The following is a 25,042-nucleotide window of genomic DNA, read 5'->3' on the forward strand; positions in this document are numbered from 1 at the left end:
AACACCTATTTATTGAATCTCAAACAGACATGAGGCTGGAATTAAGGGCCACAGAAAGGTCCCCCAACAGATAAGTAAGTCCTTACTGTCCAACGGTTTATAACCTAACAGGCAAGACAAAGAAAAGCACCCTGTTAACTATAATTACAAGGATGCAGACCGCCTGTGTCAGGGTGTCCATCCACTCTGCCACATCCAGGCCTCATATCCTGACTTAATTGTGAAAATACAGCTCAGTCCAATAAATTGCAGGAAAAGAGCAAAAAGGAAACAAAGAGAACGCATGGTAAACAGGAAATGCAAAATTATACGGCAGGCATAGGTCCAACCACACCAGCCATTATATTAAACGTGAACGAGTTAAACTCTCCTCCTGAAAGATTCTCACGTGAAAATACAAGAGCAAAAGCCAGTTTGGTGCCATTTTATGAGGCGCACTCCGGGAACGAAGCGGAACGGGAAGGCTCAGAATAAAAGAACAGAGTGCAACGTTCTGAAAAGGAAAAGCGAGGTGCATGTGGCTCCGAGACAAGGTGGAGCAACGCCGTCAGTGTAAATGCGTGGTTCGCACTCTTAGCTGCACATAAAAAACTGAAGGCTGGGCCCTGCCCCAGAGATTGTGACTGGACTGGTCTGCGATAGGGCCTGGACACTGCTTTTAAAGCCCCTCAGATGATTCTAACATGCAGCCGGGGCTGGGGACGACGGCACAAGCCCAGCAGCGTGTCCCGGGGCTGCGGGGACCAGACAGGAAGGAAGTCTTGTGAGCAAACAGTTCAAGGGAGCACCCAATAAACACCAGATTGATCGGCCAGGTGACTGATACTCCCTCTACTGAAACCTTCTGTGGTGATCAGACAGTGAGTTCCTCCACGCCCAGCTAATAATCCTGGGGAAGCACAGTCTAAACTGAGAAGATTGCTGCTGCAGTGACTCTGGCTGTTTCACGGCCCAATCTGCGTCTGCCCAGGGAAGGCCATCCCGCTCCGGGCCCACGCTTCTGGGCGCTCATCGTTCCAGCTGCTTCCCGTAACACCAGGGCATGTCTTGAAGGACTATGCTTTGCAAGGTTCAAACAGGGCTCAAGGCAATCTTGGCACCCTAGAGCGTGAGGAGGTCACTCAGGTTCGAGACCAGCAGACAAGGAGTACCAGCCTCTATTAACTAAGCACCTGCTACACACCTGACGCTTCACACGCCTCATCTCCAGTCCTCTCCACCACCTCACACTCCTCCAAGTCACAGAGTCAAAACGGACCTTCCACCACTGTTTGCTGAGCACCTACTTTGTGCTAGGCAGTGTTCTATGGGGACAGGAGCAATCTCACAGCATACAAAGTCCCTGCCTTTAGGGAGCTGACACTCCAGCAATGAGGAGTAGGGAAGAGGCCCCCCTGTTCTGGAGGCACAAATTCTGAATTCTCCTGCAACCTTTAACTGGAACCAAGAAGTGACCAAGCCCAGGACAGAAAAGCGAAAGCCGCAAGCGCCACGGGTCTGAAACCTGAGCCCAGCTACTGGGAGTAAAGAATTCTGCATGTACCAGTGTTCCTGCAGCCATGCAGCCTTGCGAGGGCAGAGGGCCAGGGGGAGCTGCCAGCCAGCGAGCAGCTCAGGGTGTGTTTATCTTAAAGACCCAGCAAAACCCTCTGCCCAGGAAACGATGGGCCAGGGGGCCTGCTGGGACACCCTGCCCGCCGGCTCCTGGCTCAGAACACCGAGGTGAGAGAAGCCGAGGGTCCCTGGGTGGGTTACTCAAACTCTGAGCCTCACCTGGACGAGAGAGGGGATGCAGTATTACCTAAGCAAGATAACATGATCACAATCTAGGGCAGCTTTTCGGGACTCAATCTCAGATCCCCTTGTATGTCCACACCTTTCCTGGCCCCCCACTTCCTGAGATTTTCTATTCGTGTCTTCCCGCCTGGGACCTTCCTGCTTCTCCTCCGTTCCTTCTCCCCAGGCCTCAGGCACCTTGGCCTCCTGAGGCTACTCCCCACCCCCAGCTCACCAAGACACAGGAGCCCAGGACAGAGGACTCCGGGCTTCCCTCCAGGCTCCTGCCCATGCCGTTCCCGCTGCCAGCTCTCCCCGTCCATCCCAGCCCTCAGGTGCCTACAACTGGGCACCTGGTGACCTAGCTCCAGCACGCAAGGAAGCGCGAAACAGACTCTTACCACCGAGACAGCTGATGGACCCCAGTTGCCATATTTGCTTCTGATATTGTTTAAAAGGAAATACAATGCTATCATTCATGATTCCTTAGCCCCTCCCGCTGGGACAGCAGAATTTTGAAGCTGCTGGTTTCTTCCTAAATCTACATTTTCAACACCTATCTGTGTCTGCATCCCGAAACAACTAACAGAATTGCTTCCTCTGAATGTTTTTTTAAATGTACACAAACGTACTCTTTGTACCCCTCCCCAACGCGCTCTGCTCCCTGACGCCCTTCCAGCTTCAGGCCTGTGGATGCACACCCCCACTCTGCGCCCTCTCCTCACCCATCCCAGGCCCGCTTGGATGCCCCTCCTCCAGGAGCCCAGCCGCCTCCCGCAGAGGGTGGGTGCCCCAGGCAGGAGTGTAGAGAGGGGTGGAATTGGGGTAGGACTCCAGTCCCTGAGTCCCCAGCGCTGAAAAAGATGAGAACTGCTTCCTTCCCAACCCCTACTGGGGAGGCCGAGATGTCTGGGCTCCTCAGGGTTCATTATAACTTTCTGTTACGTCCAAGCCCGGGCCTTGGGGGACTAGACACTGGGCAAGGCGTGGCCCATCTCCTGCTGTGTGGGTGTGTCCACGTGGGAGGCACTGGAGGGGCCGAGTCTTGGTACGGGGAGAGCAGAACAGCCCTCCGTGGCTGGCACGGAGTATGCGGTTGTGCAATGCCGAGAGAACAGCCCAGGGACTGGACGGGACCCCAGCTGAGTTTGAGAGCCAGCTGGACCCGGCCACAGAGGAGCAGCGGGCACGGCCCTGCCCAGTCTCTGGGGTTGTGGAAGATGAGGGAAGCTGTCGGGCGGGGGGATCTTGGAGGAGAGGAGAAAACATGCCTCTGAACTTGAACAGCCCAAAGGGGAGATGGGGGCGCTGGGATCACAGGGCTGAGGAGTTTCTGCAGGGCTGGAACTCATGGTAACAGAGCCTGCACACGCCCCCCACTCAGTTTCCCCAGGCCCACCTGCACCTGTCCCACAGCTCTGCCTGGGCTGGGCCACAGAGTGGGGTGAAAGCCCTGGCTGGAGTCTTTTTCTCGCCCTAATCTGGGGCCTGGGGAATTGGGGTTAGGGAGTGAGAGGGTGGGCTCATGAACAGGGCACCTCGGGTGGGTCCTCCCACACAGGTGGGCTATGCAACTCGGGGAATGAAGCCCTTTGTTGGGAGAAGCCTGGTAGAGCTCTCCAAGTGGGGAACCCCCACCTCACATTCCCTAGACCAGGGAAGAGGCAGGGACCTAAGTTCCACCCTCGCCATCAACCTCAGCATCTCCAGGAGGCTCCCCTAAACCGGTTATTAAATGAATCCATGAGGCTTATATCAGAACGGACGTGGGCTGCCTTCTCAACGCAAACACATCAAGACTTGTCATTCCCTTCCCAGGCCTCCCTGGGAACCTGTTGTTCAGAGATGTTGCCAGTTTCGGGGCTGGGGCTGGGGGTGGAGTAGGGCACGCCCCTGAGAAACCATGCAGCTGGGAGGAGGCCCCGGTGTAGACCCCAGCGTGGCTGCCCTGGGGGCGGGGGGGCCGGGGCGCCTCAGCATGTGGCCCCCCCCCCCCCCCCCCCCGCTCCTCTCGGCGAGGCTCTGGAGCAGAGGGTGGCAGGTGCCGGGAAGCGCTGTGGCAGGTGGCACCCGCCACTCCCATCTCGCCCCTCCCTAACTGGGAGCACCCGCGCGCTAAGAAGGGCTGGTAAGCGCCCTGCCCCCGTGCGCCCCTAGACAATGCTTCCTGGGTTCCCCGCGGCGCCCCCGCCCAAGGTGTAGCGTCCTCTAGGCACACCACTCCGCACCCCGGCCGTGCCTCCCGCTCCAGGAGGGCCCCCGGCGCAAGGGCGACGCCAGGACACGGAGTTGTCCTGCACCTCCACCTCGGTCCCCGCCGTCCGGGCGCCCAAGTCAGTGCCGCCCCTCGCCAGACACCTAGAACTCTGTGGTGCCAGATACCGTGCTTCCCCCGGGCACCCCCGGCCCATCCCAGTCCCCCTCCGACGGTGCTTGCCAGCTGAAGGGCGGCCCTCCGGCCCCGTGTTCCCGCGCGTCGCGCACCCCTGTCTGGCTCAGTCCCCCGACGCCTGGGCTTCCCAGGCCCGTGCCTCCCGGGCGCCCGGCAGCACGCGCGGCCCGGCCGTCCCTCCACGCGCGCGGAGGTGCTTCCCCGCCGGGCCGCCCCGCAGCGCGCGGGATTCCCGAGGGCGTCCCGAGCGCAGCGGGCGGCGCCCCTTACCTCCGGGTCTGCACCTTGGGGCTGTATTTGCCTTTGTTTCTCTTCCTGAAGAGCGAGTTCATCGTGGCGCGCGGCGGGGGCGGCGCACCGAGGGCGAGCGGCGAGCGCAGGCGAGCGGGCGGCGGCGACGGACGGCCGAGTGCGGCGCGGCGGCGGCGCCGGGAAACTACTCGCGAGGGGCGGGGCGCGCGCCGGCCGCGGGCCCCCGGGTCGCTCCCGGGGAAGGTGGCGCTCACCTCCCCGGGGCGGGGCCTCCAGGGCCGCTGGGCGAGCGCCCTGGACCCTGCGCGCGCGAGCGCGGCGCCGGCCGCGTCAGAGGGCGGGGCCAGCGTCCAGGCGGGACCCCGCCCCTCCCCGTGGCCCGCCGGCCGGGCCGGGGCGCGCAGCGAGTCCCTCCGCAGCTGGCCCGGCGCGCCCCTGGCTGAGGGCCCCTCTCTTCTTCTCCGCCGCCCAGGGCCCTCAGCCGTCCCCTCGCCGTGGCTGACACCCAGGTGGGCACCCCACACACGTGTGGCAGACGCCGTGTGGGTCTCCGGGCCCTGGATAGCTGGGGAATGACACTCAGGTGGTAGCAGTGTTCATGGCAATGAGGAGGGGGTGCTCTGGTCTGCGCCTGCCTGAGTTCAAATCCTGCCGCCACAAATGGTCCGCAGGCTCCTAGGCGAGGCTTCTTCCCGCCCCCAGCCTGTTTCCTTCGGTGTCGCCCAATACCTGCCCACATTCCAGAGCGTTCCGAGATTCCTGCAGGTAATTCACACAAAGCACTTAGCACAGCGCCTGGTCCCACGTGTGGGAAGCTTTGCCCTCATTATCATCATCTAGGGCAGACAAAATAATACAAAATAAGCCTTGAAATAATCCTATAATAACTGCAGGCCCTGGCATCATAGAAATACTTCACGGCTGGTTATAAAAACTGCCGGATTCTGGTTCAGAATGGCGCCATTGCACAATTGGGCCATCATGTGCACGGTTATACTGTGTACTGCTGTGTGCCCGAGTTAGACTTTGCACCAGCATGTGGCCAGGCTAGACAGTGGGCATTGAGTGCCTGGGTCACACCGTGTGCCGTTAGAGAAGCCTGCAGTTGGATGGACAGAAAATGGAGTCTGGGTGAGGCCAGAGGGGGCCACCGCAGCTGGGCAGGTTCTGGGTGGTCTGAGCCCGGCTGGGGAGCAGGAGCACACAGTCTCCAGGGGAGATGCTAGATGGCAGCAAGATGGCTCATGGCCAAAGGGCGCAGCTGGGGATCCAAGACGTCTGTTGGGGAGGGGAGGGCAGCACAAGCCCCAGGGGCACCCAGAGTCCCCAGGCCAGGCCCTTCCCCAGCTGTTGTACACCTCTAAAGTAAGGTTGGTGGGGAAGCTGACTCCCAAGGGCCTTTCCTGTCCCAGACCCCAGAACACCTGAGAACACCAGCATCCTCTGGGCCATCTCTTGTTCCAGCTGCCTAAGGACTTGTTTTGACGTGTTAGAAACTTTAGGAAAACCTTATTCTTAACGGCTCATCTGTGGGTGGTCTTAAGGGGGTCTATGAATCCTCCCAGGGTGGCTTTCAAACTGTGCGTGTCCATACATGCATTTTTCAGGGGAGAGAATCTATTTCTTCCAGTGAGTTCATTCATTCAGTCATTCAACAGATACTTGCTAACGTCCTCCCAGCCTTGGCTGCCTGCTTCTACTACACTGAGGGGCAAAGGGAAAAACCAAAAAATAGCAAAGGGCCTTTCTTTTAAGGGAAGGGGAGGGATAAATATTAGTAATAATAAAACAAATGGATGATCCTCAAATTGTTAAGGTTCCAAAAGCGTCCAGGGACGTTAAAAGGATGAAGGACATGGCAGGATGCAGCAGCTCCGAAGTTGTGCATAAGGTTCCCCAGGGGAAAATGCCGACCCTGGGGCCCTGACCCACAGGCCCTGGTCCACAGCCACCCAGGAAGAGCCCACAGGCTGTAGCTTGAAGCTGTACTGGGTTTGAGTCCTGGCTCTGCTACACACCCAGCTGTGAGAGTTTGGGTAGGTGGCTTAACTTCTCTGAATATTGTTTTCCCCAACTCTGAAATGGGGAAGAGCCAGTGCGCTATGATGTGTGCAGAGAGCCTGGAACAGAGGACCCTCTGCTCCCTGCCCAAGGGGCCAAGAGGGGGCTAGCCCCGCTTCACCCCATGTTTTGTAACACATACTTACTTTCCTTGCAGAACAATATAAAGGATGGAAAATCATGCTGGCCCCTCAGCCCAGATGGGCTGACTCACAGTCCTGGGCTGGGGGCCGGGTGAGCTCTGCACAATACCCCTGGGGCCCAGGGAGAGGCTGGGCCCTGGCAGCAGCAGCACAGAGGGTCTGTGGTGAGTCACCCGTTCCGCCTGCCCCTGAGTCACCTCCACCAAGAATGGGCCTTGGGCCCCCACCTGACCGGGGCCCATGGCAGACTGCCCATCCTGGCCTCCTCCCCAGTGTCTGCCCAGCAGCCCCCCTGTTGCCCCCTGGGGAGCCACCGCCCAGGTGGACCTCCTGCCAGTCCTTGGGACGCAGGTGTGCCCCTGTACAGCAGTGTCTGGTGTCAGAATGTTGAAATAGCTCCCCACCAGTAGTTGGCTAGAGGCCCTGGGCCTTTGGCCAGAAGCTGGAAACCTGGCCACCTAGGGGGCTAACCCTCAGCCCAGCAGGGTCCTCTCAGACGCCCGCTCCACACCGGGTAGGCCTCTTCTGACTCAGCTACGTTGCCTCCGTGGGTCCATCTTGCAGATCGAGGCCTCATCCTGAACCCCGGACTGCTCCCAGCACCACCTGCTCCCTATCTCTGGACACCTCATTTCAAGCCCATCCCTGCGCCTCTCCGACCTGGCCGAGACGGCCACCCAGTAAGCACGTCACGGGGCCAGGGCAGAGAGTGGAGCTGGGTGGGGCAAGCAGGATCTGCCAGGCCAGGGTCCCCGCAGGACAGGCTGCACAACCGCAGCCCCAGACTCCAGTCCTCCCCTTAACTTCCTGCCACCCTGCCACACAGGGTGTTTCTCTACCTGGGAAATGGGGACACTCTGGAACGTGCTACATAGGGTCTTAAAAGGAATCAGTGAAGTAAGACATGCAATAATGAGAAACAATAATAACTTTGGTTGGACATTTACTATGTGCCAGGCCCTGTGTTAAGTGATGGGCTTGGGGAGTTGGCACCATCTTTTCTAGATTTATTGAGGTGTGAAGGACATACAATAAATTGCATATATTTAAAGCATACCATCTTTATGGTATGATAGGTTTTGACATAGGCACCCAACGCCCGTTACCACAACAAGGATGACAAACTGACACCGTCCCTGGCCATTTCTCAGATGTGGAAACTGAAGCTCCGAGATGGTAAATGGCAGCTCAAGGTGGTCAGGAGGGGACTCAGGATTTAAACCCTACAATCTGAGCCAGGGCCCTTATCCCCACCTCTGCCACCATTTAGTGGGGTGCCTGGCATAGGGTAGGCGCTCAGTATCTTTGTTGAATGAAGAAGGGATGACAGTGAATGGGAGGGTCAGTGCACGTTGACGGCGGCAGGGAAGGCCCCCAAAGGAGGACCAGAGAGAGGTAGCAGGTCCTGAGTCAGAACGCTGGTGGAGAAAAAGGTTCTGTTCATCAGATGTTAATTAAGCACCTACTATAGCGACGAGTCCTGTTCCTGGAATTGAGGACACACGGTCCAGTACAACAGAGGTTTCTGCCCTGGGGCAGCTTGCTGCAGAGGCCCCGGGGTGGGGGTGATGGTGTAACTTTGAGGCCACCTGTGGGTGGATTGATGGCACCTGTCCCATGTGGCCCTCAAAGGAGCACCCCAGGCAGACGGAGTCACGGAGGCCCAGGGACACTGTGGGAAGGGTTAGACCCGAGGCTGAGGGTGGTCAGAGTCCTGGCAGGAAGGGGCGGGGGACCCCTCACACTTCCTCCTGTGCGGCACGGGCATTTGCTTGGGAATGAGGCTCTCCACCGCTGCCAGGGAAGGATCTTGACCTCTTGCCCCCACAGTGCCTCCCACACATTCACCCATCAATTCATCAAGCATCTACTCTGCGCCCAGCGCTGGGGACACAACAGCTAGGGAGCCACAGCCCACATATCCCCAGTCTGGGAAGGCAAAGGATCAGAAAAACAGTCAACCACATTTCTAAAGAAATGAAAGAACCTAAATGCACTTCAGTGGGGGGAGTGGCTGATACATGATGAAAGGGCCACAGTCCAGAAGGGTGGACAGGGGTCAGGAACGTGGCAGGTCCGTGGGCCTCACAAGGAAGGAAGCCCGGGGTGCAGTCAGCGAGAGAGGAAGTGTCCGCCATTAGGGTTGTCTGTTTGCCCCTTGGGATCTCAAAGAGCGCTGCCCCTGTGTCTTGGTGTCTGCCCTCCTGCCTGCCTGCCTGGGTCTGGGCCTGCCCGGGCCCTTTGCCCACTCTGTCTGCTGAGGTCAGACATTCCTGCCAGGGACCCGGGCGGCCAAGGCCCCACGGGCTGCCTTCCTGGGCCATTCTCTGGTCGCTGGCTCGGGCTTAGTCCCCGCACTGGGCCTAGGCCTCGGGGACTGACGAGTCAGCACCAGTCGCCTCTGGACAGACAACCCCTCTTCGGGGCCCTGGCGTCCCTGCCCCACCCTGCCCTCGCCCAGTCCACCCTGTTCCCCCGACAGGGGCAGCTGTGCTGGTCTGGGGGCGACTCTGAGCAGCCCCCTCCAGGGGGGCTTCACCGATGGGAATATTCTGTGTATAGGGAGGCGCAGGCCGCATGTGGCTACTGTGCACTTAGAACGTGCAACCGTGTTTTTAATTTTATGGTTTATGTTTTACTTACGATTATTTATATAAAGTATGATATATTCACGTCCCTGTAATTCATTGTAATTTAAACAGCCACGTGTGGTCGGTGGCTATCGCACTGGGCTGCTCCAAAGAGCCAGTCTGGGCTCAGGCACGGAGGAGGGGCCTGGCCTCCCGGCCTCCCCCCAAGGCAGAGGCAGCTGCCGGGGCCCGGGACTGGGCTGCAGTGTCCTCTGGGGTCACGCAGTTGACGGAGTCAAGCTTAGGATGTACTGCCTGTGGTCACCCCAAGCCCGCCCCCAGCTGCTAGGTCTGAGCCCCGCCTCGGGGGCAGAATCATGCCCTGAGCAGACCTCTTTATGTTGGCGTGCGCGGCTCCTTCATCTCTCCCGGAGGCACTGACTGCGGCGTCTCAGCCTCTCCCCCTGCACCGCTCCTGGCAGCTCCAGAGGACAGGACTGGACGGGGGGCTGGCGTCACGGCTCATCTGCTGAGAGGCAGTGGGGCCTCATCCTCCTTCCCACCTAGAGGATCCCAGGCCAGGGCTGCCCTGACCCAGGTCTCCCAGCACAGAGCTTGAGTGCAAGGCCTTGGCTTTTGGATGGGACCCCAGAGAGTCGGGGTGTAGGGGTGGGGCCTCTGGAGGGGGAGAGCGCACCACGGGAGGCAGACCAACTCAGGGAGCAGGCACACACTGGCCCTGCACGGGGCTGATAGTGGCCCCCTAAAATAAGTGCAAATCCTAAATCCCTGGAGCCTGGGAATGTGACCTTATTTGGGAAAAGGGTCTTTACCGATGTAATTCAGTTAAGGATCTGAAGATGGGGTCCTCTTGGGTTTAAGGTGGGCCCGGGATTCAGTGACGGTGTCCTAATAAGAGAGGAGGGGGAGATGCGGGGCGCAGGGACACTGAGAAGGAGGCCATGCAGCCACCCACCGCGCAGACAGGAGGGGTGCGGTCCGCTGACGGTGAGGGACCACCAGCCAAGGAGGGCAGGCCCCGGAAGCTGCAGAGGGCAAGGACAGTCTCTCTACGGGACTCCCGAAGGCGCTGACCCTGCTGACTCCTTGGCTTTAGCCCAGTGAGAATGATTGCAGATTTCTCATCTGTAGAAAAGTAAGATAATAAACTTTTTGTTGTTTTTTAACTCACCAAACGTGTGGTTAATTTGCTGACAGCAGCAGAAAATTAACACACGACACTTCCTGCCCCCAGCAGGACTCTGTGCTGCCATCAAGGTGACCTGGAGTCTGAGGAAGGTCATGGATGCAGAAAGGGCGGGGGGTGGGGTGGGGGGAGGAACGGGTGTCTCCTTCCACCCTCTGCCCCCTCCTCTGCCAGTCCCCTGGAAGTGGGCCCACACACACGCCCCCTGGGCACTTTTCCTAGGTTAGGGTTACCCAGATGGTGCGGGGGCGTGTGGATGCTGACGCAGCCCCAGGCAGAGATCCTTACGTGATACCCTGACTCTGTGTCTGTGGCTGCGCACTAACTCCAGGAGTTAGTGTCCGGACCGAGTTGAGCTGTAGGACCCCCAGCTGGTGTCCTGAGCGCTGGAGAATTGGTCGTCGGTGATTAAAAAACCCCACCCACCTGGAGTCTGAAGCGCTGTGAGTGCAAACCGTTCAGCCATAAGAAGGAATGGGGTCTGGCACCTGCTGAACGTGAACAAACCGTGGAAACACGATGCTCAGTGAAAGAAGCCGGACGCAGAAGGCTGCATAGCGTCTGATTCCATTTATATGGAGCGTCCGGAATAGGTAAACCCGGAGACACAGAAAGCCAGTCGGCGAGCGGCTGGGAATGAGAGAGCCGCCTGATGGTTACAGGGTTTCGTTCTGCAGTGATGAAGATGTTCTAGAACTTGATGGTGGAGAGGAGCGCACCGCCGCGTGGCAGCTAGAAGAGACCCCACTAACTTCCGTAGTGTAAATGGGTGGGTTGCACGGCACCAAAATTATGTTTAATAAGACAGAGTTATCAACGTGGATGGAGCCAGAGAGTATTATGCTCAGTGAAATAAGCCAGGCAGAGAAAGACAAGTACCAAATGATTTCCCTCACTTGGGGAGGATAACAACGAAGCAAGACTGAAGGAACAGAATAGCAGCAGACTCACAGAGTCCAAGAAGGGACTAGCGGTTACCAAAAGGAAGGGGGTGGGGGCAGGAAGGGGATTAAGGGGCATTATAATGAGCATTCCCAACATAGGTAGGTCACGGGGAAGGCGTGTAGGAGAGAAGACAAGGAGCGACTCTAGCATCTTACTAGGCTGATGGACAGTGACTGCAAAGGGGTGTGAGGGGGACTTGATAGGATGGGTGAAGGTAGTAGCCACAATGTTGCTTATGTGAAACCTTCATAAGACTGTACATCAATACCTTGACACAAAAGCACAACAGAGTCGTCACTTTCCTACACTGCCCCATCTCAAATGCCACCCTCTTGACAGAGTCCCGTGGGGGATGGCCCCACCCTCCAAGCGGGCACTATTTAACCCTACCGATTTATTCATTATGAGTCTCTTATTATCATAGTCCAATATACAGAACATAAAACCTACCATCTTAACCATTTTTTAGTGTACAGCTCAGTGGCCTTAAATACATTCACACTGTTGGGCAACTCCCCCCTCATCCCCCCGCACAACCTTCTCATCTTGCAAACCTGAAACTCTGGCCCCGTGAAACCCTCACTCCCCACCCCCTCTTCCCCTGCCTCTGGCAGCTGCTCCCGCTCCCCTTCTGTCTCTGAATGGGACAACGCTGGGGACCTCACACAAGGGGACTCACACAGTGCTTGTCCTTTGAGGCCGGGCTTCTTTTACTGAGCATGATGCCTTCAAAGTTCACGCATGTCATAGCACGTGTCAGCGTTCCCTTCCTTTTTAAGCCTGAAGACTGTCCACATTACCCCCATCTTCCCGGAGGGGACACTGCAGCCACAGACACTGAGGGAAGCAGGGCCAGGCTCACGGCGGCTGACCTGACGTACCGCTCTGCCCCGCGGCCCCGTCCAAGCGCCAGCGGAGGCCCCCACGTGCCTCGGCTGTGCTCCCCCCTCACTGACAGCTCCTGGGGCGCAGGTGGCCTGCACCTTGGACCCTGACTCCACACGCAGCACCAGGTGGACTCCTGGACCACGTGTGGATGGGGTGGGACTTGAGGGGGTTGGGGGTCGAGGTGGGCAGGGCCCAGCCGGGCAGCCCCCGAGGTCTGGCTTCCCCAGACTCCTGTTCGATCAAATGTGCCCAATGATGAGGACCACCGCATGGAGCTGGGCACCCCTGTACACAGCTGTCCTGCCTATGACCCTTATGGCCCTTGAGGTTCCCCAATCCAGGCGGCCTCTGAGGAGGAGGAAGAAGGGACTTAGACGCAGCCCGTGGGCACCTGAGATGCGGTGCAGGCTGGGAGGAGGAGAATGAGGGTGACTGCTTGATACGGATGGCTTCCCTGCTGCAGTGATGAACATGCCCAGGAACTAGACAGTGAGTGGTGATGGTCGCATCACCTTATGAATGTCCTAAAAGCCACTGAAGTGTACACTTAAAATGGGAACTTTTGTGCTGTGTTTCACCACGATGAAAAGCAATGCCCCACTCCAGCTTCAGCACGCCCAGGGCCTTTCTGTGTTTCGGGGCCCAGATCAAGGCCTTGTGTCCCCACAAGGGTCTGGAGCCTGGACCCTCTCACTCCTACCCGCCCTTCACCCCACCTGCTCTTGGTGTCTGAGCCACCCCACTGAGGACACTTCCCGGCAGGTCGCCTTCCGGAGGCATGTGCGTTGGGCCCAGTGTTTTACTCCAATAGATGCATTACTACTGGTTGAGTTTCCCGTGGCAGTGGCCGATCCGTGGTGGAGATATTCAGAGCTGAGGGGTGGTTTCTGGAGTTTTCAAAAACCTCCTCCCCAGAAGGCAGCTTTGGCCTGGTCATTCCTGCAGGGCAAGGAGGAGGCAGCAGATAGAGGCTGAGTCTTTCTGGCACCTTCTCAGTCTAAGGCCAGGATGCCTGGGTATCTGCAGTTCAGACTAAGAAGGCACATCTTCTGGGTACTTCACTGCAGCCCTGGGGCAAGAAGCACTGGAGAACCAGAGCCCTGGGTTTGAATTCCTCACCAGCTGTGTGACCTTGGGGAAGTTACTCAACCTGTCTGTGCCTTAGTCACCTTATCTCTAAAATGAGGATTAAAATAGCTTTGATCTTAAACGTTGCTCTGTTTTGATTTAGGTGAAAGTCATATAATGTAAAATTAAGTATTATTTAATGTGTACAATCCACTGTTGTTTAGCGCATTCACACTGTTGTGCGAATGCCAGCTCTCTGAAATTCCAAAACATTTTCATCACCACAGGGGTTGTTTTTGAGGCTGAAATGTGTGAATGTTAGTAAAGCCTTAGAACAGTGCCAGGTGCAGCATGTGCCGAATAAGTGCTCAATAAAAGGCAAGAACACTTGGTAAGTGCAGCGCTCATAATAGGTAACACGTGGTAGGCGGGGCTTTCAGTTCGCTTCCCTTGGGCTGGAGGGAGAGGGAGCTAGGTTCTCCCTTCCCTCTGGGCCGCATTTTCTACTCCGGGCACCCTGCACCCACCCGGCTGTCACACCCTTCCGCCCCCACCCAGGGTCACGTCCTCACCGGCTGGGGGCAGGGGAGACGCTGCTGGTGTCCAGGAAACCCGGCGCCTCCCCGCAGCCTCCGGGCTTCTCCCCTCTCCTCCAGGCTCTTCGGTGCGCCGCTCGCTGCATCTCCGACGCCCGTTCCTGCTACCCGCGCTGTCACCTTCTGCGGCGGACACACACGTGGGGGCACGGTTACCCAGGAAGGCTGCTCTCTGAAGCCTTCTGGGACCCCCAGGCGCTTGGGAGAACCCCTCACATGCGCCGGCCCGCAGTCAGACCTGTCCACCTACAGGAACCATTTGGGCGGCGTGTTTAACGGGCGGGCTCCTGGGCCCCTCGGAGCGGTACTCGGGAGCCTTCCCGTTACCCTGCAGTCCGCTGAGGGCGGCCCCGGGAGCTGGACGCTCCGCCCCGTCCTTCCAGGCGTGAACATCCTGTCCTGCGGTCACTCTGTGCCGGTTTAAGGCCTTCCGTGCTGCAACAAGAGCTGAGTGTTCGCGCCCTCCTCGCGCCCTGCACCGATGCTCAGGAGAGGCTTGCGAGTTTCCTTGACCACCCCGGGGTACAGCGAAACATCCCTGGAGCCCGTCTCTCGCCTTCCTCTTCTAGGGGCGACGCAGGAGTCAGGGGCTGTCATTTGCTGCCACCTTGTGGCAGGGATGGGAACTTTGCGCTCCATTTCCATCCCTGGTCATCTTAATCAAGAAAACGCACTGAGCACCTACTGTGTGCCAGCTCCCCAGTCAACTCCTGCGCACCCGGGGGCAGATGAATTACACAGACATGGTCCCTGCCCTCTCGGAGCTCACAGTCTCCCGGAAGAGACCCTCAATGACCCACAAATAAATACAGTGAACGAATACAAATGATTAAGGGATGTGCACCCGCTAGGAAGGACACAAACGAGGCCGTTATCACAAGATGCAACGCTGCATTTCCTCATGGGGCGCTCTGTCTCCCTGGACACCCTCTTCCTGCCCAGGACTGCAGGCCACGCAAGGGCAGGCGTTTCTGTCTGGCTGATTCCCCCTGGAGAATGGGTGATGTCCCGCAGTTCTGACACATAGTAGGTGCTCCGTAAAAGTCGAATGAATGCATACACAATGGTGAGGCTGCTCAGAGCCAGCTTCCTGGCTGCCCCAGGCGGAAGGAACACATGGGGAATGGGAAGGGAGGGCCTGGGAGAGAGGCTTGGTCCCTGGGGATCCTGGGAGGGTTAGAAGGCTTTGGATGTGAGCTAAAATGAGGATGATGTCAAGTGTCACCCTCCCAGGGAGGCCCCCCATCCATCCTGTTTTAAATTGTACCCTCACACCCCTGGCTTCATGAAACGCTTCACTGCCTATATTTTTCTCCTTGATGTTTTTTACCATCTCATTTACTATGTATGTGCCGTATTTATTTGACGTCTGTCTGCCCTCCAGAATGAAAACAACACGCGAGCAAGGATTTTGCCTGTTTTGTTCACTAAGGACTGCCCTGTGCCTGGAACGCCCGGCACCTGGTAGGAGCTCCGTACGTGCGGACCCGGAGACAGCCGTGGGTGGGCGGGGCTTCGGGCGGGCCAGGAGGGCCCTGGGCGGTGGCCAGCGGGGAGGGCGGGGCTCAGATCCGAGTAAGGGAAGGGGCCGAAGGTAAACTCTACTAGGGGGGCGGGGACGGGCGTGGCAAGGGTCCGCCTGGAAGCAGAACGAGACTGGGAGGGGGGCCTTGGGGGGAGGTCTTCCGAGGCTGGTAGTTTTCCGGGAAAGACCAGTACGGGGCGTGGCTCACATGGGCGTGACCAATCTGGAAGGAGGGCGGGGCTAAGGCTGGGCGGGGCCGGGGTGGGAAGGGTCCTGTCAGGGACAGGTCAACCTGGGCGGGGCCAGTGGCAGAGAGGCGTGGGCAGGGCCAGGCCATGGGCGGCGCCAGGCCGGGATGTCCTCTGTCCCGGGGCCTGGAGCGCTGTGTCCCGGCGGGGCTAGCTCCCGCCTCGCTGGCCCCTCCTTGGCAGGCCGGGCCCCAGAGTGCGCAGGACCGGACTCCCCAGGGTCCGAAGCTGCGGTCGGGCACTGTGCTTTGAGGCAGGCGGCCGCCGAGGCCCCGGCGGACTGAGCTCTGCACTGCCCCGGGGCTGTTATCCCGGAGACTCTGAGGGTAAGGGTGAGCCGGGCTGAGGGGGCCTGTGCGTGCCTCTGTGTGTGTACGTGTGTGTGTGTGTGCGTGTGCACATCAGTGTGTGTGCGAATACGTCTGTGCACAACAGAGAATTTGTGTGTGCTTGGAGTTGGGTACGTGCATTCCCCAGGGAGCTCCGTGTGTGTACAAAGTCGCCTGTGTGTGCAAGGGCAGTCCCGCGTGGGAGGAGAGTCGTGCATGGGTGTGCATGCGTGTGAGATAGGGCGCGTGTTAAATGTGGCGAAGACAGTGTGTGTATGTCAGGATGTCTTGGAGGCACATGGGAGGGCGGGTGCAATGATACTTGGGGGGACCGTAGGGTCAGGACGCCTGTGGTGAGCTGTAGGGTGCGTGGGTGGTGAAGTGTAGGAGTGTGAGAATTGCGAATGTGTGTTTCATGAAGTGGCAGTGGGCAGTGCTTTGAGGGCCTCAGTGTGAAGGGGTGGGCACCAAGGAAAGTTCCGGGGTGCTGATTGCTCTTGGAGGGGTGAGTGTGGTCTGGGGCGGTTGGTAATGAACAGGGCAGGTGTTTGGGGTCTGGCCTGGAGTCATGTGGGGATCAGACCAGTCGCATCACTTTGAGAGGTGGGGAGATGCGTGGGTGGGGCCAAGAGGGGCTGGTCCTGCCCCTTGCATGGGGAGCAGCGGGCAGGGTTCTCGCTTCTGCCTCACCAGTCACCTGTCACCCGGGCTCTGTGCTCACTGTGCCTGAGTGGCTCCTGTGGGCGCTCCTGCAAGGACATGGTGCAGAAGTACCAGCCTCCTGTCCGCGTCCACGAGTACCCATTCGAGCTGGTCATGGCGGTGAGTGACCCCTGGTTCCCTGGCCCCAAGTGACGGTTAGAGGGGCTCAGCTATGCCGCGACTGAGAGGGAGCTCCTCATTCCCCCCGATGAGAAGGGATCACTGAGCTGCTCCACTGACCCGCTAGGTCCAGTTTCTAGCCAATGACCCCCTCTGCCCAGCCACCCCACCTTTCACAAACCCTGGCTCACCGGCCAACACACAGGGTCTTTCTTTGTCCTTGTTGGAGCTTCCTGTTCTCTCATCTCACGCTTCTCTGACAGAAAACAAGGATAACAGGGGCCAAGCCTCTGTTGTCATTTGGTGCAATGGGAATAATAATAATAATGACGATATTTATTCTGATGATGGTGACAGCGACCATTCACTGAGGGTTTGCCGCCCTAAGTTTTTACATACGTTGTTTCACTTAATGCCCAGTAGTGCACATTATTCCCGTTGAACCTCCACTACACTGAAGCTGGACCAGCAGAGGGGATGGCCCCGACGTCTGTGGCCAGGAAGCAGCAGAGCCCGGGCTCTCATCCTCGCAGCGGGGACTCCAGAGCTGTGATTTTAAACCACAACACCCCGGGTCCTCCCGCTCGCACACCCTCTCCCCACTCTTAGGAGGTGGGCACCAGGAGGAGAGGGGCTCGGTGGGCAGGAAGGGTCTGGGAGCAGTTGCTCTCAGGGTGGATTTGGCCTGACTGTAGGACGAAACTCAAGTCGGGCAGCCAGGCAGTGGGGGGCCTAGAACTGGCTCCCAGCCCTCAGCCTCCCGGATGGGTGGTCTTTGCAGAGTGGGGCAGGTGCTGGAGACAGGTGGACGTGCCTCTCCGTCGTGGTGCCATCTCTCTGCCTCTTGGAGCTTCCCTTCCTTGGGAAGAACAGGGGCATTGCACGGGGTTGTGGTGGGGAGTGAATGAGATGGCTCCTGTGGGCGCTCCTGCAGGAACACGGTGCCTCTGGGTGAGGGGTCTGGGGTGGGGGCATGGGGCGTAGGCTACTTCCTGCCGACGTGGTTATCTATGCTATACGCCTGCGTTTTCTGTCGGGCTCCCAGGGATCTTGATCCTGCACCAATGGAAAAAGACCTCATCAGGGCAGTTACTACCAGAGACTGCTTCTCTGTGTGCCCTAAGCTGTGGAGGGCCAGGCCCGCAGAACCCTGGGTGCTTCAACAGGACTTCCCAGGCTGAGTTCCTTGGGAGGCAGGAGGCCCGGGAAGGTATTTTTACCTGGCTTTCCTGTGGTTTGGGAAAAGTCCTGCCAGAAACAGCTCCTCTCTGAGCTCTGCTGCCTATCTGCAAACCTCGGCGGCGCATGACTGCCAGTGAGGTCACATCTTTCTTGTACCCAGAGGGGAAGGGAACGCACCCTGTTAGGCAGGAAAATAGATATGAGTGGGATGGAAAGAGAATAAGGCCAGGAAAAAGCCCAATAAAAAAGACCTAGAGTTAATCAGTTAAAGCTCAAAAAGCCATGAGCAACTTGGCCTGGAATGTTTGAATATTCCCCAGAGAAAGGAGGGCACCTCAGCAGAGCCCATGGCTTTATTGTGTTAATCAGACAGGCTCAGCTTATGTTTTTAACTTTACCTATCTGCTGTTTTTTTTCTCCTTTGGCCCTAATCAAGTAGTTTGCAATCTGCACAATGAATAATGGCAAGCAAGCCCAGCATAAACAACATAGCAACAGGCAGGAAGGATTCCATCTTCAAAATAAGATTGGGTCTTAATACCCAGGAAGTTAAGAAGATGCTTCACTTACTCTTTAGCAAACAGACAACTCAGCCCACCTTCGGGGCCGGGCAGGCAGCCTTGATCTGCTCCCAGACCAAGAAACGCCGGGCTCCCAGGGAGAAATCAGAGCAGGAAGTCCCTTGTGTTAAGTTAGTTCTAAGTATTCAAGGCCCACCTAACAGGTCTGCACCCCCAGCCCTTAGTCACATTCCTGAAGAATCCTGAAATGGGGGATCCCCAAAACTGTCAGGGTGCTCCTCTCTCTCTGAGGTCGCCTGCACTTTTTCTCTAAGTAACTTTAAATAAAACTTTTCCTCTGCTCACTACTGTGTCTCTGCCCTTCAATTCTTTGTCACGGCGGGAACAAGAATGGAGGGAATACACAATGCCTCCTCCCCAACAGTGCCACTGCAGCCGATTCTAGGAAGAACAGAAAACGTGAATTCTGGTATCTGAAATGTGACGGTATTGGTGCTCTAGAAGCCTTGCTGTGCCAGGGATTCAGGAGTCAGCAAATCCGACTCATCTCTACCACAGGTTCTTCAAGTATTCATTCCTCAACATCAAGGAAGGGCTCTTTATTTCTACCCTTCACAGATCATAAGGCAGACAGCAGGGGATAAACCTTGGCCTAGCAGGGGTTCCATGTGTGGACACTAAGGAAAATCCAATCCTCTGAACCCAAGCACGGCTCAGAGCAGCTAAGGAATGGGGCTGCAAGCCAACAGCCGTCTGACTCCCAAAACCAGGCTGCCTTCTCCAGCTTTAAGGGCGGCAGGCCCCTCCCTACAATCTGCGCCTGATGAGAGGGTTCTGAAGCCGCCAGGCCTACACCAGCTCAGGTGTGCCAAGCCAGAACAGGTTCAGCCGTTTCAGTGACCGACTGGAATGCTGCGTTCACCTGAGCAGAGGCTGATGGCACTGTGTGCTGCCCAGAAAGCCCTCCCGCTCACCTGGGCAAGATGGTAGGCACAGGAAGTCTGCCAACTGCTCCAAGTGCCTCAGCAGCACGTCAGTCACTGCGGCTGGGAGGGAGGCTGCGGGAGCAGCAGTCTCAGCAGCGGGCAGGGTGACATTCGGAGGAGAAGGTGGGGTGGCAGGTGGGTCCCCACCCTCCGAGTTCGATGCAGTTTCTAAGGAAGAAAGACAAACGCTTGTCCTCCCTGGCAGGGGAATTCTTTCTGGGGGCCTCGCAGAGCACGGGGAGGCTTGGGGACTCGGGGGAACTCGTGCACAAATGCTTCCTCTCAGTCTCAGGGCTCACTGTGCTCGGAGCCCACTGAGAACCCAAGAGGTGGATTTCTCAGAGGAGAAAGACCAAAAGGGAACCAAAGGGAACCGTCTCGGGAGTGTGAAGTTAACCCATGTTCCTCACCACCCTCACCCTGGAAGATCCACTTCAGCCACTTCTCCGACTGAGCTTGCTCCTCCCGGTAATACTCTTCGCGTGTGATCGGGCCGCAGAGCACGGGAGCTGGAGGCTACCAGGAGAAGAAGGAGAAGCCGAGCCGGTCAGAAGGCAGTGAAAGAAACCTGTGCCCACCCTTCCGTTCCCGAGACGCAGGGGAGCCAGGCTGGGGTGGGCAGGGGCGGCTGGACAGGCCATACCAAGATCAGCGGGATCCCTCGCCTGGAGGGCACCAGGGGAAACCTGCGTCTGCGGAGCCGGGAGCTGCTGGGCGTAGGTGGAGAATCCCAGTTCTGCTTCCCAGGTGTGGTTGTGCCTGCAAATAAAGGACCCGACTTCCTTCCTTCCTCCTCTCTTCCAGAAATGGAGAGGTTTGTCTAGCCAGCCTAGTTTGTAACACTGAACTGTCACTAGGTGTCTCTGGGATTCTATCTTCCATGGTTTGGGCTCTTGGATGGTGTCCGCAAGATTATTTCTGACAGTCAAGACGACATGAGGTGGGAATTGCTCCAAATGTGTGCACACGGTTGCTGACTGGACAGAAATTGCCTGGACTGCTCAGGTTCCCCCACCTAGGCTTACCTTACCCCGAACCCCCCAGGTGGCCTGGGTCATGCTCTACGAGTCTGGGCCACCTTCCCTTACCAGACCAGGAAGCCCGAAGGACAGGAACGTCTCTCTCTGTAACTACCAGGCCCCACACAAATCAAGGCTCAGTACATGTGTCCAGTGGGTCATGGCCCATGCGCCCTCCATACACACTACCACCAACACATGCCATGCGTTCATCAACTTACCCTGTTCTCCCTGGGACTGCTTGTCTCCTATGGAGGGAGCTGAGGAGCCGGAATGAGGAGAAAGCTCCTCTCCTCTGTCGGAGGAAGAGGCCCAAGTAAGTACTGGATAACTTCTTACACCCTCCTAACTACCGACTGGCCAACGTCGAGAACAACCATGACTAAGATCCCAGTGTGTCAAGACAACATATAAAATAAATCAAAGAAAATGCCTAAAGAAATGAAGGGAGGCAGTTCAGGGAAGCCACAGAAACACCTTCGTCTTAACACAAGCACAAAACAATCTCCAGAACCTTACGTCCAACCTGGCAAATTTCCGAGAGTTCCAGTCACACCTCTATCTCTAAGAAAGCGGCATTCTAGTCGGACACCTGGAGGGTCAGCTGGGGTCTAGAATGTGAAGCCTGCCGCCCACTCCCATCAGTCACTCTGGTCACTCTGTCCTGTGCAGCCCTTCCCCTTACACCCCAGCCCCTCCCGCTGCAGCATGACGGGGAGCAGAGGCCGGTGTTGTCACTGTGTGATGACTGCAAGAGACAGAGCGATTCAGGGCGGCACCATCGCCGCCCTTCAGATGTGAACCGCTTTGATTCTCCAAGTCGGAGTCTCAGATGGCCTAAGTGCTGAGTGAATTCCCCTCCTTTCCTGCCCTCTGATTAGTCCACACGGCAAATCACTGGTTACCTCATTTTCCTTGGTGACCTCTCTGCTGTCTGCAGGCGGAACGAGGAGGGACCGGAGGAGGGTGACGAGCTGGGACCTCTCCTCTTCCAGAACTAAAAGCCAAACACAAGTCACGTGACTGACACTATGTAATAACTTAGGGGCTGACCGTCAACATAATTCTGTGGCTCTAATCCATCACTGTAGATAAAGTCTCCTTTCCACGTGACTCAAAAACACTTCTTTGTGAAGAGGAGCTTCTGGAAAGTGAGTCAATTGCCAGTATTAACTATGGGGAATGAAGTCGGAAAAAGTAATGGAATGCTAATAAACGGCAGAGGAATGAGCGTCCTTTCTGCATGTCCTGAAGAGTGGAGCGTCATACTCAGCGACGGCGGGGAGCGGGCTCTGACGCACACAAGGCCACTCTGTACTCGTCCACGGAAAGGATAAAGGGACACTCAGAGACTGTTCCCGTGAAGACAAGCCAGGAAGCTAGGTTAGTCTTGCTTCCATTGAATTGTCAGTTTTATTTTATTAAAATTAAAAAATACGCTATTGTGATGCTTGTGACTTTTGCAACATCTATGACATTTACTGTCACATGATAATTATCCCTACAGCCATCTATCCGTGACCAGCCAGGGTTGAGGAGAATCCAGTTCAACACTTAGGGGAAAAGTGCTTTCTCTCACCACACAGACGTGATAAAAGATTTACATTTAGAAGTGTAACAAACAAAGGACTATAACGAAACAGACAAGCAGTTAGATAAGGTTGGGTAGGGAGGGACTGTACGAGAGAGAGAAGACAGAAAGCTGACAGACTGTTCCATAAAACTAAGAACCTTTCTCTCTAAAAATATTGTCCCATGGGAAAGAGACTTTACTGTACACCCTTTGTGCCATTTGAATTTTCAACCATACTAATGTTTCCATAAACCATAAATAAAATAGGAAACCGAAACACCCCGAAACAAAAACAAAACCATAAGCAACATTAAAAGGCACGTCTTTTCCATTAAACTGATGAATTCATGTCTGTACCATGTAAAAACGGAGTCTCGCAATTCCATGTGAATATCACGACCGTGTCGGGGAGAGCGGGCAAGGAGCACGCAGCAAGGCAACTCCCAGAAGCAGCCTGTGTCTCGGGCAGGTAGCTCAGCACTGGCGTCCCGTTTTTATTTGCCGAGTTCCTACTTCATAAGGACACTATACCTTCAGACTCCACAAAGAATCTCAAGACAAGTATGACGGTTCCATCGTCAAGAAATTGACAATCTGGAAAAGAGACAGGGCAGAGCACGAAATGATGACAGCAATGAAAGATAAAGAAGGTCTGTGCCCAGGAGCCAAGAAGCCACCATGCGGAGTTCAGTTAGAGGAATCGGGGGATGAAGGGGGCACTTGAGATGGTCCTTCATGATTTGGCTTAAAAAAGACAACCACACTTGAAGAAAGGCAAACTTTATATAGGCTTGCAGTGGGACGGGCACGTCATTCCGGACAGAGAACAGAACAAGGAAAGGTAAGGAAGCAGGAAAGTATCAGTATTAGGTGCTCTTAGGAGGCATTCTGGTTTGCCTTAATTATGGGTGTATATAAAGGGATAAAAGGTTAGAAATGCAAGCTGGAGGTTTGGCAATTTAAGGCCATTGCAAATATTTCTGCTTTGGAAAACAGTAGGTCCTGTTAAGACAAACGGAGACACCAATGCCACACACACAGAGGTCAGAGGACTTCTCACGTTCTGTTACATAATCAGTCCCAGTTTAATGCTGGTACTAATTTACATAATCAGTCCCAGTTTAATGCTGGTAATGATTTAGCATGGCAAAGCTAGAACTTCTAATTTGCTCAGCTAGGATTTGGGTATTTACTAGTGTTCCTCTGGAAAAATTAAATCAAGTCTAGTAGCTATGCTACCACTCACTCCAAACATGAGGGCTGCCACCTGGGCTGACCGCACTGCATTCAGTATTCACCGCCCGTTCTTCCAATGAGGCACCGGGTAAAGAAGGTTCACGTATAGTCTCTGCTTCCTGACACCTGCTTCTGAGAACTTACATTTTCAAACATCACACACCTATAGGGGGCTGCTAACTACTCACAACAGAATATCCGACAACTGTCAGTGCCAGTGAGTGTACGTCTTGCCTTAGGTCACAGGCTCCACCGGTAATGGGAACTTTACAACTAAATGTGGCAAAGGCCTCGTACAGTGTTCTAGACCCACCACCTGCTGAGGGCACGCAGCAAATGCTGAAGACGATGAGGAGCGCATCTGTTTGGAGGCACGGCGGCACGGAAGAGCTCTAACGCCGTGAGACGCGGTGGGGACAAGACAGAGAAGAGAAGCCCAGAGACGAGCCTGCCTCCAGGTCTGCATTTCCCCCAGGTGACTGCCGTTTCCACAAGGGAAAGCTGCAGTGCGGAGGCTGCGAGCAGCTGTCCCCAGCCTCACAGGGTTGAAGACACAAATAACGGACTCAGAGCTTTCCAAAGTGGAGGGGTCCTAACAAAACCTCGGTTGGGATCACACAGGCTACACGAGAAGACAGGAGGCAATCAGAAATAAACCAGCCCCCCGAGAACGGACAACTCAGAATCCGTGTCAGTCCCAAGTAGGCAGAGGAATCTGCTCCCTCCCTGGCTGCCTGCCAGAGGGAAAAGGGAAACCTCTCTGGAGAAAGACACCACCACCCAGAGCATCAAGTTAGTGCCACTTTGTTTTGTGTTTTTCACTGTCTGACAGATAAACAACACATAAAATCAGGCATGTAAGATAAGATTTGACCACTAACCAGGTGGACAGAGCACAGAAGATTCAAATACTGGAGTGGTCAAGACTTTAGAGGGACGAGTTACTGTGATTTAAATGACAGTATGGAGATTCCAGGCAGAAATGGTAGATATAAAATTGACTAACTGAAATTAGTGAACTGGAAAACTGAAGAACTGATGGTTGGGAGACAGATGATGGGAAACACGCAGAGACACACATAGGATGCCGTGAAGACGTCTAACATGTCCTAGAATAGTTACTAGAGAGAGGTGAGAAAACAGGGCAGAACAGTATAAAAGATAATGGCTGAGAGCTTCTCAAAACCATCAAAGTCATCAAGCCACACAGTAAGTTCCAAGCAAGAGAAACCACAAGGCAGCACTTCTCAGTAAAGTTTCCCTTCAAGTGAAGGTGGAGCACTTACCAAAACTGCACATGTGCTGGGGCATCAAGCAAATGCAGAACATTTCAAGGACTGATGAAGACACCATGTGACCCAGCAGAATTAAGCTAAAAGCCCGTAATTAAAAGATAACTAGAGAATTCCCAACCATTTAAAAGTTAAGCAGTGTACTTCTAAGTAACCCATGAGTCAAAGAAGAAATCACAATGGCAATTAGAAAATATTTTTAACTGCATGAAAATGAAAAATCCTTCTATTTCAAAACTAGTGGGATGAAGCTAAAGTTGAATTCACAGTAACCTTCAAAACATACATGAGAAAAGAGAACAGGCTGAAACCGAGTGATCTAAGAATCCACACTTAAAGCCACAAAGGCATCCTAGCACCTCAAACATGAAGAAAGGGAGAAGGAAATAGTACCTATGAGAACAGAAATTA

The 25,042-nt window shown here is 55.8% G+C and overlaps 2 protein-coding genes and 2 long non-coding RNA genes across 12 annotated transcripts in view; 1 reads left to right on the plus strand and 3 right to left on the minus strand.

Annotated features, from left to right (window-relative positions):
• The window catches only part of LOC140843927 (nuclear envelope pore membrane protein POM 121-like), a 31,630-nt gene extending 26,622 nt beyond the window's left edge, over positions 1-5,008 (minus strand). The window contains exon 1 of the mRNA XM_073214461.1: positions 4,439-5,008. Coding sequence (XP_073070562.1) covers positions 4,439-4,500 — 62 coding nt within the window. The 5' untranslated portion in view covers positions 4,501-5,008. The remainder of the gene's footprint in view (positions 1-4,438) is intronic.
• Positions 5,009-6,283: 1,275 nt separating this feature from the next.
• Positions 6,284-7,829, plus strand: LOC140843931 (uncharacterized). The gene is made up of 4 exons (XR_012121852.1): positions 6,284-6,456; positions 6,639-6,788; positions 7,189-7,304; positions 7,701-7,829. It is a non-coding gene; the product is annotated as an uncharacterized lncRNA (long non-coding RNA).
• A 1,995-nt stretch (positions 7,830-9,824) lies between these two features.
• On the minus strand, positions 9,825-15,363 carry LOC140843929 (uncharacterized). 2 transcript variants are annotated; one of them, XR_012121841.1, is made up of 3 exons: positions 13,875-15,363; positions 12,951-13,173; positions 9,825-10,340 (listed from the first exon to the last, which is right to left on the minus strand). It is a non-coding gene; the product is annotated as an uncharacterized lncRNA (long non-coding RNA). The 2 variants fall into 2 exon arrangements; XR_012121842.1 differs by lacking the exon at positions 12,951-13,173 and having other exon boundaries at positions 13,875-14,021; positions 14,137-15,359.
• Positions 15,364-17,137: 1,774 nt separating this feature from the next.
• The window catches only part of LOC140843932 (nuclear envelope pore membrane protein POM 121-like), a 31,228-nt gene continuing 23,323 nt past the window's right edge, over positions 17,138-25,042 (minus strand). For 5 of the 8 annotated variants that reach the window (XM_073214466.1, XM_073214465.1, XM_073214468.1 and 2 more), the window contains 7 exons: positions 21,436-21,527; positions 20,752-20,825; positions 20,155-20,270; positions 19,922-20,027; positions 19,500-19,679; positions 18,043-18,182; positions 17,138-17,878 (listed from right to left, as the gene is read on the minus strand). In XM_073214466.1, the coding sequence (XP_073070567.1) occupies positions 17,831-17,878; positions 18,043-18,182; positions 19,500-19,679; positions 19,922-20,027; positions 20,155-20,270; positions 20,752-20,825; positions 21,436-21,527 (756 nt within the window). In that variant the 3' untranslated portion in view covers positions 17,138-17,830. The remainder of the gene's footprint in view (positions 17,879-18,042; positions 18,183-19,499; positions 19,680-19,921; positions 20,028-20,154; positions 20,271-20,751; positions 20,826-21,435; positions 21,528-25,042) is intronic. The other 3 variants (XM_073214467.1, XM_073214470.1, XM_073214469.1) reach the window with 3 other exon arrangements.

This window comes from Manis javanica, chromosome 10 (genome assembly GCF_040802235.1).
Source record: "Manis javanica isolate MJ-LG chromosome 10, MJ_LKY, whole genome shotgun sequence".
Lineage (NCBI taxonomy): Eukaryota > Metazoa > Chordata > Mammalia > Pholidota > Manidae > Manis > Manis javanica.